The sequence below is a fragment of the Physcomitrium patens genome, chromosome 16, assembly GCF_059467195.1.
Source record: "Physcomitrium patens ecotype Gransden chromosome 16, ASM5946719v1, whole genome shotgun sequence".
Classification (NCBI taxonomy): Eukaryota; Viridiplantae; Streptophyta; class Bryopsida; order Funariales; family Funariaceae; genus Physcomitrium; species Physcomitrium patens.
Window position 1 is genome coordinate 10,544,265 of NC_143425.1, and position 18,827 is coordinate 10,563,091.

General features: G+C 44.1%; 2 protein-coding genes across 2 annotated transcripts; both read left to right on the forward strand.

Moving 5' to 3' along the window:
• The first annotated feature begins 1,020 nt into the window (after positions 1 to 1,020).
• LOC112293595 (uncharacterized) lies at positions 1,021 to 7,504 on the forward strand. The gene is made up of 13 exons (XM_073539568.2): positions 1,021 to 1,377; positions 1,545 to 1,780; positions 2,176 to 2,601; positions 2,836 to 3,112; positions 3,661 to 3,746; positions 3,977 to 4,099; positions 4,321 to 4,369; positions 4,526 to 4,740; positions 4,909 to 4,977; positions 5,154 to 5,248; positions 5,501 to 5,594; positions 5,720 to 5,789; positions 5,994 to 7,504. The coding sequence occupies exons 1-13, from the start codon at positions 1,170 to 1,172 to the stop codon at positions 7,349 to 7,351; spliced, it is 3,306 nt and encodes a 1,101-aa protein (XP_073395669.2). The 5' UTR covers positions 1,021 to 1,169; the 3' UTR covers positions 7,352 to 7,504.
• Positions 7,505 to 9,046: 1,542 nt separating this feature from the next.
• On the forward strand, positions 9,047 to 14,119 carry LOC112293356 (isovaleryl-CoA dehydrogenase, mitochondrial). The gene is made up of 17 exons (XM_024542659.3): positions 9,047 to 9,082; positions 9,575 to 9,707; positions 10,200 to 10,295; positions 10,455 to 10,538; positions 10,668 to 10,725; positions 10,824 to 10,948; positions 11,074 to 11,118; positions 11,279 to 11,327; positions 11,506 to 11,615; positions 11,826 to 11,902; positions 12,072 to 12,122; positions 12,259 to 12,323; positions 12,448 to 12,602; positions 12,918 to 12,958; positions 13,211 to 13,265; positions 13,447 to 13,503; positions 13,619 to 14,119. Exons 2-17 carry the CDS (start codon positions 9,609 to 9,611, stop codon positions 13,763 to 13,765), a joined length of 1,314 nt encoding a protein of 437 aa, XP_024398427.1. The 5' UTR covers positions 9,047 to 9,082; positions 9,575 to 9,608; the 3' UTR covers positions 13,766 to 14,119.
• The last annotated feature ends 4,708 nt before the right edge of the window (positions 14,120 to 18,827 follow it).

Below are 18,827 nucleotides of genomic sequence, written 5' to 3' on the forward strand. Positions count from 1 at the left end.
GGCGAGCGGGTGGTGCCGGAGGAGTGTGATGGTTGTTGGGAGGGCGGTGATATGATTGGGTGCGAGGGAGGGCGGGGTTGTTCGACGCGTTAAATTTGCAGGCCTGGGGCTCGGGTGTGATCGGTGAGGAGTGGCACGTGCCCCTATTGGGCAAGTTTGTGAGCAGCTTGGGCGAGGGTGGAGGGTGGATGCGAGAACGTTTGGAGGAGTAGTGGCACGAGGTTGGTGGTGGTGGTGTTTTGGGGGAGACCCGGCGGAGGTGCGAATGGCGGAAGCAGAGGTGGTGGGCGGAGGCGCAGGTGCAGCATGAGACGGTGGTGGGGAGAATGGTAGAGCTTGGAATGCGGTTGACATGGGCGAGGCGGTGGGGTCGGAGGGGTAATGCAGGGGGGTGGTGTCTATGTGGGGAGATGTGTGGACAAAGGCAGCGCACGGTTGTAGTAGGGCGAGGTGTGCGTGGTGCGTTGTAGCGGTGTGCATGGAGTGGGGTTGTCGGGAGCTTCCGAGCATTGCCATCTGAAGTCGGGGTGGTGGTATTCGTAAGTGGGGTGGTGTTGCGGTTTGCGTGGATGTGGCGCTGAGGAGCAGGCGGGGGTTGGGGTTGGGGTTGGGCTAATGAAGGAGCGCGTGGAAGTGGGGCGGATTCGGGAGTGACGAGGAGTCCCGCGCGCGATTTGGGGGGTGCAGATGTGTGCATGAGGGAGGTAATGCGACGACAGGGTGCAGGGAGGAGGTATTGAGGAGAATCCGGTTGCAGTGCAGGGCGGTGCGGTTGCGGGGTTGCGACAGGAGGTGTTGGTTTTTGGGGTGTTGAGCTGGACAGGCATGTGTTGGGGAGGGCGGGGGTGAAGAAGCACGGCGAGGGTCGCGGGTGATCAGGCGAGGGGAGTCGTGTGGGAGGGTGGGGGAGGACAGCGAGGGGCGGGGAGAAAGGGGGTGGTTTGTGGGGCGTGGAGCAGTGGCGCAGGATTCAGGCTAAGCTACCGGAACAGGGCGCCTGTGGGCGCCCTGCCCGGTAGCTGGTGCCCAGCGACGGATTTGGAGTGCAAGCAGCGCATGGAAGTTGGGTCACGCGGTGGAAGGTTGCGTAGTTGAGGTGGAGAGGCGAGTTTGGAGGGAGTGAGCGCAGGACTGATGTAGCAAGCTGGAAGGGTCGAGCGTTTCTGTAGATGGCTGGTGCGCATGCACGCACAGTTCCGTCGAGTTCCGTTCTCCGGTCGGGCAATGCCCTGCTGGGCAATGAAGGTGGGAACGGGTTCGCTCAGCCGACGCTATCGTCGCTAGCAGCGAGGCGGTCTCAATTTGGAGGCGCCAACATGCTGGCAGGATACACGAACAATCCCCTGATCAACGGGGTGACAAATGCAGGACTCGCAGGTAGGTCGTGTGGGAGGGCGTGGGATGGGATGGTGTTGCATTGTGAGGTGGTTTGGGCGGTCCGGGGAGGAGGGGTTGCGTGATTAGGGCATGGGGGTAAGGAGGAGTGCGGTGCGGTGCGGTGGAATTGAAACGGGGGATGGATGGTGCGGGGTGGGATATTGCAGGTATTGCGCCGAGTTTGGGCGGGACAGGCAACCCAGGCTCGGGCGTGGGTGGCACGACCTTGATCACGGGGTCGAGTGGGGACTTCAGCGGGGTGCAGAGGAACACAGGTGGTGCGTCGGAAGGGCTCGCACTGTCTGGGCTGGTGGGGATGGGGTTGCCCGCATCACCGGTGTCGATGTCATCTGCGATGGCGAACCAGCAAGTGAGCTCTGGGCTGTCCCGACTGGAGCAGCAGGTTAGTGACTGACGATTGCGAGGGGCGCAGGATTTTGGATGTGAATGGGCAGCGTGGGGAGTGGAATGCGGCACGTAGGGGGGATGTGGAGATGCAAAGCGAGGGTCGGGAACTGAAATGTTGTGATGGGGGGGATGTAGGTGGTTTAGTGAGGGTGGCGGGTGTGTGCATTATGGGGTGTGTGGTTAGGGATGGTGTCTGGCAGTATTGGGGAATCGAATTAGTGGACAGATGGATATGGGGATTATGCGAGTAAAATGCATGGGGTTGGGCAGGCCCGTGAGGTTTGGGCAGAGAAGAATTGTTGTGTGTTGATGTGTGATACGATCGTCGGGGATGGAGTCGAGTGTGGTGAGTGCCGGTGGATGATGGTCCGGGTTTGGGGGTATGTGCAGGATGTGCTGCTCCAGCAGCAGGTGCGTTCAGCCACACCTCCGCTGTCCGCGACATCGCCGCTGGCACAGTTGGCGCAACAAGCGCAAGGGTTGCATGCAGAGAGGGGTCCGCAAGGGTCTCAGCAGTTGGGAGGTGGGCAGCAGAGTTCCGGGTTCGCAAGTCAGACGGCAGGGAGTGGGTCACATGGAATGGGTGGTGGTGGAAGCCACCAGTCGTTGGTGTTAGGGGGCGGGGCACAACAGGCGAACGGTGTAGGGTACGGGAGCAACGTGCAACACGGGAAAGCGATCGGGGCGAGTGCACTGCAAGGGCTGGTGTCCGCGAAGGAGGAGCCTCAAAGTGTGGGTCATCCTATGAAGGTGCAGGCGGCGGAGCTTTTGACGCCGAAGATGGAGATGAAAGCGGAAACAGAGCTGGATCAGAAGGTGAGTGGTTGGGATGATGCAATGATGTTGGATAGAAGCGAGGATGTTGTAGAATGTGGGTAGCGGGATGGACGTGCAGTCGCTCGAGGCGGCGCTGTGGCGTTGGGGTGGGGAGTGAATTACGGTTGATGTGATGTGTGGGCAGGAGGAGGGAGTATGGATGGTTGTTGAGTAGGCGGAGTGTTTGATTGGATGTGGTTGAGAGGGACGATGACGATTTCGATGGTGCGACAGGTAGTTCAGCAGGCAATGCAACAGTCAAGGTCCGGTAGCAATGTGGGTGTGACAGCCGAGATGCAGCTGCAAGAAGCACTGCAGAGGCAGCAGTCAAAGCAGTTACAAGCTCAGTTGAGCGCTATGCAGCAGCAGCGGTTGCTACAGGGTGTTCCGCAGCAGCATTTGCACGATGTGACGAGTCTGCAAGCACAGCAACAGCAGCATTTGCAGCAGTTGCAGCATCAGCAACAGCTTCAGCTTTTGCAGCAGCAAGCGAACGCGTTGCAGTCTGCAGGTGGGTCCGTGAGCACTTGGTGGTTGAGCGGAGTTTTGGATGGTTGCGGGGATTGAGACGGGGTGCGACGAGTAAGCAGGGGGCGTGGTTAGGGGCTTGATTGGGAATAGGGGTGAGCGCGGGTGAGGTTGTGGGAGCAATGGTGAGAGTTGCGGGTGTACGCAGAATGGATGAACGGTGCGTGGTATCGGGTTGAAGATGTGAGTGGTCGGTCGGCGAGGAGCGCATTGTGTAGCGGTGTGATGGTGGAGGGATGTGGTGGAGGGATGTGGTGCAGTGGTAGGCAGTAGAGTTTGTGGGGCGGGCTTCGAGTTGGTGGTGTAGAGATGGGGCTTGTTGGACGGTAGGGGGTGGGAGGGGCAGGATGGGCAGGATGGGTAGGATGGGCGAGGTGTTGTGGTGCGGAGGGGTGGTTCGAATGGGGGAGTGGTTTGTGGGGAGTTTGGCGTAATGCGTAGACGGCGTCAGTTGTTGTGTTGGTGGAATGCAGGTGTGGTGATTTATGCGGGAGATAACGCTGACACGAGGTTTTCGGTTGGCGCATGCAGATGCGAGGAAACATCCAGAAATGGAGGCCGGAGCATGCGCTCGCAGGCTGATGCAGTATCTTTATCATCAAAGGCATCGCCCTCCTGTGAGTGTGTGGCGGTAGATGCACGTGATGTTTGACAAGAGTTGAGCTGGTGTGGTTGATGTGGTACGAAGTTTGGGAAGGGGACGTGATGCAGGGGAGGGGAGGGGTGTGGATGGGAGGCGATGAATTGGAGGACGTTCCGGGGGGCGTAGGAGTAGGAATGAGTTGGGGAAGTGGATGGGAAGGGAAAAGCTGGGAGTTGGCTTACGGGTTGGGGATGATGGATGCAGGACAACAACATCGCATTTTGGCGGAATTTTGTGGAGAAGTATTTTGCTCGAAGTGCCAAGAAGAGGTGGTGTGTAACGCAGTATGGGAGTGGCGGTCGGCAACCGACGGGGGTGTTTTCGCAGGTGTGTACGGCGTCGGGCAATGGTCGGGAAGGGGAATGAGATTTGGTGCGAGGAGGTTGGGGAGCGTGGAGAAGTAGCGTTATAGGGTCTTGTCTCATAGGGGTTGGTAGTGATTAAGTTGGGGGGAGGACATCTTTGGTTCTGGAGCTTTGGAATGATTCGGGTCTTTGGCAGTGAGGGGGGAGAGCGCTGACACGGTGGAGGTTGCGTGGTTTTATCAGGATGTGTGGCACTGCGAGATATGTGGAACGAATCCCGGTCGAGGATTTGGTGAGTGGCGAGCGATGTTTTGTTGCGTTAGATCTGAGTGGTGTTGGTTGTGGAGGGGGTGGCATTGTTTTTGGAATGAAGATGGTTGGGTGTTGAGAGCGGGCCGGCGCGGATGATGGGATTGATTCGATTTCGGGATGGTGATGGAATGTGCAGAGACCAGCGTGGAGGTGCTGCCAAGGCTGTTCAAGATCAAGTTCGACAGCGGCATCCAAGAGGAGCTGTTGTTCGTGGATATGCCGCACGAGTGTCGGCTAGCGTCTGGGCAGACGGTGCTGGAGTACGGAAAAGCCATTCAAGAGAGCGTGTTCGAGCAGCTGCGAGTCGTCCGAGAAGGGCAGCTGCGCATCGTGTTCTCAGCAGAATTGAAGGTTGGTGTGGGAAGAGGAGGTTTCGAAACATAGATGATGAGTGAGAGTGGAGTGGTTGACGTTGGGAGTGCGTGGGGGGGGGGGGTTGGGTGCATGAATGCGCCGGAGAGGAAGTGATGGAATGGGAAGGGCGATGGGAGTATTGACGCATGATGGTTGGGTTGGCAGATATTGTCGTGGGAGTTCTGTGCCCGGAGTCACGAGGAACTGCTTCCGAGAAGGCTCATCATACCTCAGGTATGCAGCTGGTGCGTTGCGAGGGAGGGGCGTGTGGGCAGTAGTTGGTGCATGAGGTGGAGAAGGTAGAGGAATGGTGGCGTTGGGAGTAGGGGAGATAGTAGAATTGAAGCGGATCGGGGATGGATGTGTGTGTGGGTTGGGTCTGACAGAGGCGTGCATTGTGTTGGTATCAGGTGAACCAGCTGGTGCAGATATCGCAAAAGCATCAGAACTCGCAGAGCGGCGGAGCAGGAGCGTCAGGTCAAGACCTGCAAACCAACTGTCATATGTAAGTGGCCTCCTGGTTGAGAAGGCATGCGGATGGTGTGTGTGTGTGTGAGAGAGAGAGAGAGAGAGAGAGAGAGAGAGAGGGCACGGAGGTAGGGTAGGGAGGGAAGCGGGCAGTGGAGAAGGGTTGACGTGAAGGTGGCGTGGGAGGTGTGGGTGTAGTTGTTTGTGGGGGGGTTGTGGAGGAGTGGGTTGGACGTGGTGGTGAGGAAGGAAATTGAGGATCTGAGTGGGGATGGTTGCGGTGTGGCAGGTTTGTGGCAAGTGCACGGCAGCTGGCGAAGAATTTGGAAATGCCAAACGTGAATGAGCTTGGGTACACGAAGCGCTACGTTCGGTGTCTGCAGGTAGGAGAAGTGAGGAGAGGAGATGGAGGGAATGTTGCGGGTGGCGGTGCAGGTAGACGGAGAGATGGGTTGGTGTCAGTGAGTGGTGACTAACGCGGACGCGTGGGCACGGTGGTGGTGTGCAGATTTCGGAGGTGGTGAACAGCATGAAAGACCTGATAGATTACAGTCGCGACAACAGCTTCGGGCCCATCGGTATGGTGACGGCGTGTGTAGGTGGTAGTGGAGTGGGTTGGGTGGAGTGTTAGGGAATCGATTGGGGGGTTTGACGTGAGGAGGGGGGTAGTTGTGTGTTGCATAGCAGCGGAGGTGGAGGGGATTGTAATGTGGTTTGGGTAGGGTTAGTGGTGGCATGGTGCTGATTTGTGGTCGGGGTTGGCGGCGTGGTTTGACTTGCAGCGAGTTTACACAAGTTCCCTCGACGAAGTGACGGGAGCAGTCGAAGCATGCTTCGGAATGCGCAACTAAGATTACTGCAGGAACAACAGCAGCGGCAAGAGCAGGTGCAACAGAGACAGCAAGAACTGCAACAGCAGCAACAGTTGAGACAGACGGATCAGCAGCAGCAGCAGCAGCAGCAGCAGAGACAAGCGGCGTCACAGCAGCAAGAGGATCTGGACCTGCAGAGCCTTCTAGCAGAGACGAACACGACAGCCCTGAGCAGCTTACAACAGCAGTTCGAGGAGGCGAATCAACTGGAGAGCCGGGCGGGGGACGGGTTAGAGGAAGTGATTTCAGCGCCGGCGGAGACGGACAGTCTGAGCGCGTTCTTCCCGTCGAACCCGCTAGCGGCGCTGCAGACATCTCTGCACGACACACTGCAATCGGCGGCAAACGGAGGAAGCGTGCAGAACATGGTGCAGAGCCCGCTGGGAAGCAGCAGCTTACATGCGCAGCAGCAGCAGCAGCAGGTGTCGGGGGGTAGAGGAGGAGCGGGTGCGGTGACGCTGCAGGCGTCTCCGACGAACTCACTGTCGTCATTTCAGAATTCATTTCCGTCGCTGTCGGGCGGGGGAGCGAGCTCGTACTCACGAGGCGAGGCTTCATCGCAGCAGAAAGTAGGAGGAGGGGGCGGTGGCGGGGCACTGCTGCAGCAACAGAAAGCGCAGGGCAGCCATCACGGGGGGCCGTCGAATGTAGTGCACAACCTGCTGCAAGAGATGATGTTGAACCAGCAGCTGAGCAACAACGGGAACAGCATGAACCAGCAAGGGGGTGGACATGTTGGTGTGGGCGGTGGGGTAGGAAGCCTGGGGAACGGGCTGAACGGGAACCTGACGGGATCTCTGGCAGGAAGCTTGGGGCTGAACGGGTTGGGGCAGGGGCGGATGCTGGGACTGGGAGGCGGCATGAACAGCGTGCACAGCATAGGCGGATTAGTGAACAACAACCACGTAGGGGTGACTCACAGCAGCAGCAGCATAGACAGTCTGATGGGAAACAGCGCAAGTAGCGTAGGTATTGGCGGGGTGGGGAGCAACGTGGCCCTTTCTGCTCTGGGGAACCACAACCTGCGAGGGATGGGCGGCGTTGTAGGAGGGAATGGATTGAACGGTCTGAGCGGGTTGATGGGCAACATGAGCGCGCACAACGCGAGGTTGAATTTGGCTGCTGCTGTTGCGCAGCAGCAGCAGCAGCAGCAACAGCAAAATCAGCTGCAGGAGGTGGGCCATCAGTCGATGCATCACGATGTGGGCGGGAATAACATGCTCGGAGGGCTGGGCATGACTGGCTCGTTCGGAGGGCTGTTCAACTAGAGAAAGCAGCGTTGTGGTGATAGTTTAAGGAGTGGACGCATAATTTATGATGAGGAGTTGGCTTTTCTTCATTATTGTATCTTCATTTGTCTGGGTCCGATTCGACCATGGTTTTTAATTACCTCGTTTGTTTATGGAGCCGTCAATTTTTAATTTCGTGTATATATATATTTTTTGCGGTTTCGTGTGTATTGTTCGTGTTACGAAGCATCTTTTAGCTTACCTTCGCCCTTTTTCGAGTCGTGTTATGCGCTTTCTTGCAGTATATACTTGAGTTTGTAAATGACTGAGTACGAGTTGGTTATTCCCTAGTTTAGACAGGACTTTTGCCCTGTCCGCATTTTACTGCGTTTTTAGGGTATTTGTGTTTGTTTTTTGTATGCTGATGAATGACCGGTAACTGAGTCGTGTGTCTGGTGCCCTTTTAGTCGGTGTGGTACTGGTTGACTTTGAATGTTTTAGTTTTTTGGGTGTTGGTGTTGCATTGGTGTCACAACTTTTAGAGTATACGGAGTGTTTGCAGTGACCGTATCTGGCAAATGAAATGCTTGCCATATTCTAATGGTTGAGTTAGTTAAGCTCGTTGTTTGTGGAAACTGGCCATGGGCATGGGGCTCAGTGCTGTGCTTGGATGTCCACAGCTTTTGACGATAATTAGTGCTACTGGAGTGGTTGAAGTTGAGGGTTTGATGGCATAATTGAGAAGGACAGTTTGGATGAGCTGCAGAGTTGAGCAATCTTTCAAGAACTTTCACATTTGTGGAATGTTAGCATGACTCGTGTGTTCAAATGACGTCGATGATGTTTCGGACTTTGTAGGATGTGGTGAATTGCTATTAGGCACTCAAGGGTTCTGCTTGCAGTGAGGTGGATGATATCTCGTATGTGTTTACAAACATTTGTATAATTTGAGATTATGTGCGAGCATGTCGAGTGGAACGGCGGTTTGATTCTTTTCGGACATTCGCAAACGTTTTTCAAGCTAATTTACATTCGCTCACAAATCAGAAAAATTACTCAGCCGGAGTGCTGCGTGGAAATGCATTTTGAACTAGTTATTCCTACTACAACTCAGTAGTGGCCATCAAGGCATGACACGTTTCGAAAACACAGTATGTCTTTAGATCGTTGCAATAGATTGTGGTTATCCGAAAGAAAATTGTAGTTTCTGGAGTTGCATTTGGGTGCCCTTGCTTTGAAAGATTTTGGATTGACGAGCACTGGAGTCCAGCAGAATTCTGAACATCAAAAAGCTGAGCTGGCTTGTTGAAGTAACCATGTAGTGACCAGTTGCATTCACCTTAGACACTGGAAACTATTCTAAGCATTTGTTCCATTCTGTTGAAGGGGAAAGATGCAAGAACGAACGGTATTGACACGTGAGCAGCGAGAATGTTGTGCAATAGAATCCGACGGCGGACTTTGAAACCGAATCCAACTGTTAATTAATTATCAGGGAATTGTTTTACCGGCCTCTGGTTCTCAAAGTGCTCAGCGGTAGTTGCAAGGAGTGATAAGTCACGGTCTCATCCTCATCTGTGTCGACGTAGGTCGTCCTGACGTGGATTCCACAAGCTGGTTACTTACGCAAGTCCGACATGGACATTTGCCTTTTCCACGCCTTGAACATGTGCTGATGCTATTTTCCTCTTTGTAGTTATCGACCCTGGGAGGTGCAGTTCTGTGACATATAGTTGCGAATTCTGTGAGGTGCAGCATAGCAGCGGAGAGGTGTGGATTTTTGGTTTGAATTTTTGACGCGTTTTGTGGTGTAGGTTGGGGTGGATCGATCGAGCATGGGGCGGGGGGTGTGTGTAGGTGTGACTGTTTGGTTGAAATAGTTCGCGCCGCTTGAGATGTGCGTTTTTGAATATGTGTCGTTGGTGATGAGGATCATGGGTTGTGTTGAGAGCTAGAATGGGTGGCAAATTGTTTCTGGGGTTTGTGATTTTCGGTATTCTTGGGATTGTTTAGTTTGACGGCAGTAGGCTAGTATGCGTGGGAGTAGCGATGGTGCGGTTTAAATTGTATTCAATAATTTCGACCAGATTAATGCTTAGTTTATTTCTGGTTTCTTTTCGAGCAGATTAGTTCGATTTGCGGAAGCGGTAGTCAGGTGTGTTGGTTTACAGAGAAGCGCGTTTCTTGTGATTGTGAAGCATGTGAGGGCTTGTTGACGTGGTGATCTAGTGGCAATAGTTGATGGTAGTTTTTGTGCTGCAGGTGGCATACCAAATTTTGGACAAGTACTATAAAGATGCAGAGACAGGGAGCGAATCTTGCAGGACGGTTATGGAGTCTGGCTGCTACGCGGACATCGCCTTGGACGCAAGCCAAGCATGTCTCACCCGCAATTGTAAGGGGTTCTTTTTTCTGGCCCTTATAGTAATAGTTTTTGGTATTTGTGTCGGATTAATTAGAACTAGGTGTAAAGTGTGACGCAACAGGAAAGTTTTTGGGGCAGCTTATGAGAGTGCAGGATGCGGTAGTGTGATGACTAACCGAGTTCATTATATTTATATTCATTTTTGCAATATAATTGAGGCTTTTTCGTCGGGATGTTTGGGTTTCGAATCGCGACAATCTTGATTCAAATGTACTGGTCTTGATTCGTGTACATGGTGTTCAATCTACCCCATCTTTTCAAGAGATGGAAGTATTACTGTTGGAGTTGCTACGAATTTTTCTGTACAATGCTTGTGGATTGGTCGAAATTCAGTTACCCAGCCTAATTTGGGACAGAAATTTGTGAGGAAATAGGGAATCTCATAAGCTCGACGCGGTTCATTTCGAGTATTTTTCTAACACTGGGATGCATGGGTTTGCCGTATTCTATTGTTTGCGACAGATCTTTGCCAGCAGGCCAATGTCCACATCTACTGCTATTATGGAGGAAGGAATGGGTAGTGGCCGTAGCCTTCTCCTTGACGATACTGCTGAGCAGGTATTTATGCTGATTATGCTTGATGTAATGCGGAGCTGAAGGGTGGTTGTGGTGGATTTGGTGAACATGTTGAAGGCCAGGGAATGCTTATCGGTTTATAATTCTGAGTTTCGCTGAAGGTGATTGGAACTCTGATCTTAATCATGATACGTCCTTCAGTTTAAAGAGAGCGTCCGGCATTTTTCACAAGAGAATATTGCTCCTCATGCAGCTGCCATTGATCATAATAACAGCTTTCCGACGGTGAGTATTTTCGATTTTCAAGTGTTGCAGTATTTTTCAATTGTCCAATTACATTGACGCTTGTATTTATTCGTCGTTTAGATATTATGTAATTTACGTTGATATCTGAATGCTTGTTTCGTTGGTCAGGATGTTAACCTGTGGAAGTTGATGGGAGACTTCAATCTGCATGGTATCACTGTTCCGGGTAAGACGATTCTCCTATATTTCTGTTCTTGTTCTCGTTCTTGCTCGCTTTCTTTGCTTGGATATAGTCTTAAATGCAAGTGGCTTTGTCTCGTGCAGAGGAGTTCGGTGGTCTTGGATTAGGATATCTTTACCATTGTATAGCCATGGAAGAAATCAGTAGGGCTTCTGGTGCTGTTGCTCTTTCGTACGGAGCACACTCTAACCTCTGCATCAATCAACTGGTAAGGGCGTCGATATTTTTCTCTAAGCATCCTTTAAGCAAATCCTTGTCTCTAAATATATTTTAATCTACACACTAGAGTTCTTGTTGAAGTGGCGTGTTACCTCCTCTCTTGCTCCTTTTCAGGTTCGGAATGGGACACAGGCACAAAAAGAGAAGTACCTGCCAAAGGTTAGCCTTCATTGCAGTTTTCGACGAAGTTTAAGAATAATTGTGAGGAAGTTGTATGTATCTGGAATTGTTCTCGCTTTTCCTCTATACACCTTGGGAACTTCAAAATGTTACTAATTCGGGGCGTCTGGATTGGAATTGGCATGCCACTATCTTTAAGCTTATAAGTGGAGAACATATTGGGGCTTTGGCTATGAGCGAACCGAACTGTGAGTGTCTTCATTCCAGTCCCATACCATTCTTGTCACTTCAAAATATTTATTAGTTATAGTTGTGTGACTTGTAACGACTTTTCAACTTGAAATCTTGAGGTAACGATGTAACTTGGAAATTGAGATTGCTTCACAACAATGATGTCACCAATACTGATTCTGACGTGTGGGACAGCTGGGTCGGACGTGGTTAGTATGAAGTGCCGAGCTGGAAAAGTCGAAGGGGGTTACGTACTCAATGGAAACAAGATGTGGTGCACCAATGGCCCCAAAGCAAACACACTGGTGATCCTCATTGAATATGTTTCAGCTGATGTTCAGTTGGCGCAAAGCACGTATATGAAATTCTGCATATACATTAGCACATATTGCATATGTTCTGCTGAACTGTGTTCCATGATTTAGTTGACTCAAGGTCTTGCAATTCTGTTTTGACAAACTTTGTCTTTTAAAAAATTAAAAAATCAAAACATAACATAGCTTTTTAAAGACCAGATCGTCTATGTAAAAACGGACGTGCACGCGGGGGCACATGGAATAACTGCTTTCATCATCGAGAAAGGCATGGAAGGGTAAGCTGAGATTTTGAAATGGTGCATTCTGACATCAATTTAAGCACTTCAATCTCATGTAGTTTACTTTTTGTAAAAGCCTGCGTGTTTCAGATTTTGAATGCAACATGGGGTTTCTTTTATTTATTATATTTCGATGTCTAATACTTCTTCTTTTTGCCTAGTGCAGGTTTAGTACTGCTCAGAAACTAGACAAGCTTGGGATGCGGGGCAGTGATACGTGAGTTCTTTTTCACCCTTAACTTACTCATGACATTGGGTAGAGTCCGTCTGAATTTAGTTGTTTCTTACGTGGAAAACTTTTGCTTCCATGCTACCGATGTATAATCTCTGATTGAATTTGATGTTTCTGGCAGATGTGAGCTTGTGTTTGAAAACTGTTTTGTATCAAACGATCAGATTCTTGGTCAGGAAGGGAAAGGTTTGTACATTCTGTCACCTTGCTAGATATATAAACCACTTGCTCGAAACCACTTGCTGCCTTTTTCGCAATGCAACATGTGAAGTACTTGCTTTGCTGACTGGAGTTTCGGGGTCGCGTTCAGGAGTTTATGTGATGATGTCTGGCTTGGACTTGGAGAGGCTCGTACTTGCTGCGGGGCCCTTGGGCTTGATGCAAGCGTGTCTCGATGTAGTCCTTCCTTACGTGCGCGAGCGGCAGCAATTTGGAAAACCTATTGGCGAATTTCAATTGATGCAGGTAATTTATTTTTGAATGCCTTACGCTTTAACAGAGGTAGATACAGCTGCAGAATGCAACTTACTTTTCATATTACTCTTGGTGCAAGTTGTCCTGCCTTCATTAACCTCGGTTTCCATCTTGTTCCCGATAGCCCATCATTTCGGAGGTACATGTAGATTTGCTCTGCCTTTTTATACATCTGGTTCATTTACAATTCATCCGTGCGCCTCGGCTTTATTACAATCTCAATTAGTGAGGTACTTTTGTGTTCTAAAGGCAATTAACTTCATGAATGTATCCTTATGGAAACTTGGTGATTACATCAACGTGCAGGGTAAGCTAGCAGACATGTATACGAAAATGCAAGCCTCTAGGTAAGGGAGACGATCTGAATGTTGCAGCAAGTCGATAGCAAGTATTTAGTAGTTCCGTGTAAGGACCCCGATACGTATTTGTTATTTTTGCATTACCTATGCTTACTATGCAGCTGCTAGACAGTAAAATTAATGCCAGTATCTTGTGTGTTTTCAACCCTTGAAGTAGAAAAGCTCTTGAAATATATTCGGTTTTCTTTGTGATGTATCGACATATATCCATTGGGTTACTTGTTGTTGATGCGTGAGCAGGGCTTTTGTGTACTCTGTAGCCCGCATGTGTGACGCTGGACACGCAGATAGAAAGGTAGTCTACCCTCTATCCTGAATAGTTTCCGACCAAATGAATGAAACAAGAAATCTCCAGCAGGATTTAACAGTTTCCCTTCCTGTTGTTTTTTCATCATAGAAAAGTGATTGTCACTTCTCTGCAGTACTTTGTAACGTTGAGAGCTTTGCGAATGATGTGATTGCTTCTCGTTTTCTAGGATTGTGCATCAGTGATACTATTTTCTGCTGAGAACGCTACCCAGATGGCGCTTCAGGTAACTAAGTATTTCTATTGAGTACTGTCTTTCTGATATTGTTCGTATTTTTCAGTTAGTTTGATATTGACATGGTTATATTTTCTGAGTACTGGTTTTCTTATAATGGTCCCAGGCCATTCAATGTTTGGGAGGAAACGGATATGTTAATGAATATCCAACTGGTCGGCTTCTTCGAGATGCGAAGCTGTATGAGATTGGAGCAGGGACAAGTGAGATTCGGCGAATGTTAATTGGTCGTGAGCTCTTCAAGGAAGGCTGATGCATTTGAAGTTCAGTCTCGATTCAACTTATTGCTTCAAATTGAGGTTAATGTTGAGGTTGATGTATGACATGCCTTGTACTTCGAATTTACATGTATAGCTATGAATGTAGAGATCTGCAGGTCCAATTTGCAGAGTTGTGAATTAGAAGGAATTATTTTTAACTTCAGGTTTTCAAATAGTCTCTAAACTTAATGCTGTAAGCTTATGTAAATGTCTCGAAGTTGGAATCAGATTGCAAGGCTTTCTCTTCTAGCTTTCACTAAAGCCCCATTGTCTTACCAAAATTCTGGTAGACATGAAAGTATTTCCAGTTGTAAAACAACCATTAATTTTTACCATATCATTTTTTATCTTTTTATTTTCAAATGGAATCAATTTTGAAAATCTGAAATTTAGATCTTTTGATAATCAATCCACCAAGTTTCTTAGACATGTATTTTTCATTGTTCTTAATCAAACGATTTTACTTTTTTGTGATGAAGTTATATTTTTGCCTTGGATTCTTTAGATACCTTGGATTCTTTAGATACCTTGGATTCCTCAAGCTTTAAAATGTATTCACTTTGTAACCTCACTTATGTTTTATTTAAAAATTATAGATAAAGGTTGAAATATAACATATTATTCTTATTATTTTTATATCCATAGAATTTTTATGTTTATCATAAAGAATGTGTATTCACTTTTTACATTTATGCTTTAATTTGTATAAGGTATTAAAAACAAATAAATCACAATAGTATTTTAATTATGTTGTTAAATAATTTAAATTTAAGAAAATAATTTTATATTTTTTAATATCATCAAAATACTTCACCAATTTATTTGTAAAGTTTTATATAAAATTTAGAATTAAATATATTTTAATTTAATGAAGATAATTGAATAAGACTATAATAAAAAACAATCAAGTATTATGATCCATCTAATAAAGTCAAATAATTAGATCAACGTGGTATATTGAAGTTAATGATCCATCTAATAAAGTCAAATAATTAAATCAATGTGGTATATTGAAGCATATGATCCATGTAATAAAGTCAAATAATTAGATCAACGTGGTATATTGAAGCATATGAAACAAATTGGTACACACACAAAAATTGTTTAATAAAAAATGTTTATGTAAGTCAATTGAAGTAATTATTAAGATTAAAACATATATGTATATACATCATATATATATATATATATATATATATATATATATAATAAAAATAATAGATAAAAAGTTGATTTTTTTGTATTTTGGTTATGTATGTATTATTTTTGAATTGTATGATTAAAAATATTATTATTATTTAATTAATATGATAATTTTAATAGATTATTGTTGATGTTGTTATTATAATATTACATAAATTAACACACCAAATTATTAATATAGACTTAATTTTTTGTACAAAAAAGATTGGTAATTGATGTATAGATTTAAATCTTATTTTTTAAAAATCTTTTTAATATTTAATTTTAAATATCTTCTCTAATATTTTTTTCTGGTATATCTTAAATAAACATCTTCTCTAGTGTTGTAATTTTAGCCACTATTAGTCATTATTACTACAAAATTATAATAACTACCATGATTTTAGTATTATTAGATTTTTTTGATTTTTAAGATTTAGAATCTAAATTATGAAAATTTATAAATATTTATATGACAAAAAAAAAAAAATTATTAGTTTGAACTTTTTTTAGATTCTTTTAAAGAATTTGTTATAAATTTAATTTAAAACTCAATTGTTAGTTATACTATTTTGTTTAGACATAAAATTATTTTGAATTTAATTCTTTACAATATTTTCAATGATTTTCTTACTTCTATATATATATATATATATATATATGTGTGTGTGTGTGTGTGTGTGTATTTGTTTAATATTTTATACATATTATTATAAAAAAATAAACAAAATTTTTAATTCAATTTTGTTTTTCACAAATATAATTATTTTTATTAAATTTTACTTATAAAAAGATAGTGGGAACATCTATTTTGTATCTAACCATACATAAAATGTTTATATATATAAAAAAAAAAACTATAATTATTAAGCTGTTTCACTCAGTAAAAAAATAAATTTAATACATTTAGTCAAAGTAAAATTAATAATATTCTATGCATAAATATTTGTTTAAATATATATATATATATATATATGCTAATTATAATTATATTCTTTATAAAAATAGTAATCTTTATTTTTTCATATCCATTTTTATATTTTCAAAATAATTTTGATAATACCTATCTAAATATAAATAAATACAATTTAGTGGAATCAAAACCATAAAAATAACATACCAAAGATTCTACATGGACTAAAGTGGATAAGAAAGGAAGCACAATAACTAGATTAGTTTTAAGTCTGCAACACAAAATGGAATAGAAATTGATTTACTAATCAGCCTTTAGGGAAAAATTATGAATTAGAAGTAGGAAAGGAGGGGGGGGGGCACTCCTTTTCTCGTAAGGGACCAATGCTTGGAACATTATGAAAGTGTTAAGAGCATTAAGTGTAGCCGATGCTCTCCATACTATTTTTTGTAGTATTTACTATAGCTACAATGTTTGGAATGTAGTTGGAAGACACTGCTTATCTTTTCTCCTTCTTGTTGTATAAGAGATATAATCCTACCAATAAACTGACTTCTTGTATGTGTATGTCTTTACATATGTATGCATATTACTTCTAGCTACTCTTGTCTCTCTTTTTCTAAAACATTCTCAACATGTTATCAACACAATTGCTCTTATGCTCTAAACTTGGTTGTTAAAAACTTTTGTGCACTTTTTCCTTCGTTTTCTCTTCAATTTTATTTATTTATTTATTTATTTATTTTTTTCCTTCTTATATTGCTGTTGTTGTTGCTATTGTTGACTTATGGTGTTGTTGTTGTTGCTTCTATTGTTGCTATTATTGTTGTTGCTACTATTATTGTTGTTGTACTGTTGCTACTATTGCTACTAGCTTGTCAACGACTACTGCACCCTGTCATTGAATGACACACCTTGCCATTGATTATCGCTAACTGTTTTGAATTGATGCACTTTGCCACTCACTATCGTTGATTGCTGTTGATTGATGCACCCTACTGCAGTCCATTGCATATCCTTATTTTTGTAATTTTTGTATTTTTGTATTTTTTTTTTCTTTTTTAAATATTTTTGATTTCGAGTTACATCTTTATTATTCTATTTGGCTTTACATTTTAAAGTGCATTTTATTCAACCTTTTCTACTTAAACTTATATTTTTATTCACAGATTTATTGATAATGAATGCTTCAATATTTTCAACTGCTTCTACTATGTTTCCAACTATCACCACTGCATCCCAATATTTTCAAGGTCTTCTATTTCCACCATTGGCTACTGATAGAAACAATTATCTATTATGGGTAAAATAGCAAAAGAAAATTTATTTACAAAACAACTATTGGATGCAATTCTGTTTAAAGAATCTTGTACTGTAAGTACTTCAATTCTTATTGCTATCCATTGGAAAGTACTTCTTCTCCTTTGTTGACATCTTGTACGTGCATTACAACATCAATATTTAGAAATGGAAGATCCAGCCAAGCTTTCAAAGAATCTTAAATTGAAATTTGATCATCAAAAGACCATTTTCCTTCCATGTGCATGTCATGATTGGACACTTTTACATGTCTTGGATTTTCCAAATTTAAATTCTTTCAACAATAAAAATGTATTGTATTTTTCCACAACTATGATTATGTGGACAAAGCATCTCTGAAGAAAAAATGATTGAAAAAATTCTCTCTTCATTTCTTCCCGCATCTGTTGTGCTTAAACAACAATATAGGAATATAAAATTTCATAATCATCTTGATCTTATATCCTATCTACTTCTTGTGGAGAACCAAAATAAGCTACTCTTGCATAATATAGAAGCTTTTCCTATTGGAATTATGATTCTAGAATTTTATGCACTTAATATTCCAAGGTCTAAGAAACAATTATACAAACATGGAAAAAATACTCATAAGCACTAGCTCAATCATGGTTATGACCATTTTTGTTTATATAAAAAGAATAAATATTCTATAACTAATTATAGTAAAAAATAAAAATTAGAGATGTATCCTTACCATAAATGTAGAATGTTTGGACATTTGGCACATGTGTACCATTGTCGTACAGTATGATTTGCTATTTGGGAATACATTGGATATCTAGCTGTAAAGAGTGTAGCTTAAATCTTTATATGAAACTTGTTTTAGCTTCCAAAACTCCTTTATTTTTGCATAAAACTCAAAATATAACAAAATCCCTTCAAAACATATTTTTTCCACAAAGGGATTTCTTTTCTTGAACTTTAGAAACTCATAACTCTTGATCTAACAATTCAATTTGTTTCAAATTTATAAGATAGATAGAATTCATCCTTAAGTTTTATCACAAAAAAAATCCAATTGCAAATTCACTTTTGATCTTCTGATATCTAAGAAACCCTAGTAGATGCTCTAAATCCTAATTTATAAGCACTTGAGCACTATTTTCTTAATATCTCAAGAATCCAATACTCAAATGCCATCAAAATTATGTAAAAAGTTCACTAACATGAATTTACACATTCCTTGAAATTTTGAGCCAAAGCCTTGTCAAATTGCTCAAGATATAGCTCAAGACACAACTACTAGTAAATTGGGTCACTTACTACCTTTAGATTGTATGCACTGACTTCAAAATCCAATAACTCCTTCATCCAAACTTAGAATCTAGTAAGCAGTATGAAAAAAGTGTAGGTGTAAAAATGCTCTCTTTAGTCATAGTCACCGATCCTCAAATACTATCCGGCGTGCGTTATGCCAAAAAGAGTGACAGTAGCTCCCAAATCAACACCTTAACTTTGAGCGACTATATTTCCTTCATATAAACTCCAAACCATACAAAACTTGTACCAAAACCATAGCCAAAAACCTAAACTTGCTGATCCTAACCTTCAAAGCTCGAATGGCTCCGAAAAATTAGCCCTAATTCCTAATATGGCCTAAGGCAGCTTCCTCAAAGCCCATTAGTCATGATTTTTGACCA

What these genes read in the sequence shown, in the direction of transcription:
- LOC112293356 (XM_024542659.3), top strand. Translation starts at nt 9,609, where the DNA reads ATGCAGAGACAGGGAGCGAATCTTGCAGGACGGTTATGGAGTCTGGCT. An exon ending in AAGAGAAGTACCTGCCAAAG is followed by an intron (nt 11,119 to 11,278) that starts GTTAGCCTTCAT and finishes ACTATCTTTAAG; the next exon opens with CTTATAAGTGGAGAACATAT. An exon ending in TCTTGGTCAGGAAGGGAAAG is followed by an intron (nt 12,324 to 12,447) that starts GTTTGTACATTC and finishes GGTCGCGTTCAG; the next exon opens with GAGTTTATGTGATGATGTCT.
- LOC112293595 (XM_073539568.2), top strand. Translation starts at nt 1,170, where the DNA reads ATGGCTGGTGCGCATGCACGCACAGTTCCGTCGAGTTCCGTTCTCCGG. An exon ending in GAAGGCTCATCATACCTCAG is followed by an intron (nt 4,978 to 5,153) that starts GTATGCAGCTGG and finishes TGTTGGTATCAG; the next exon opens with GTGAACCAGCTGGTGCAGAT. An exon ending in CAACAGCTTCGGGCCCATCG is followed by an intron (nt 5,790 to 5,993) that starts GTATGGTGACGG and finishes TTTGACTTGCAG; the next exon opens with CGAGTTTACACAAGTTCCCT.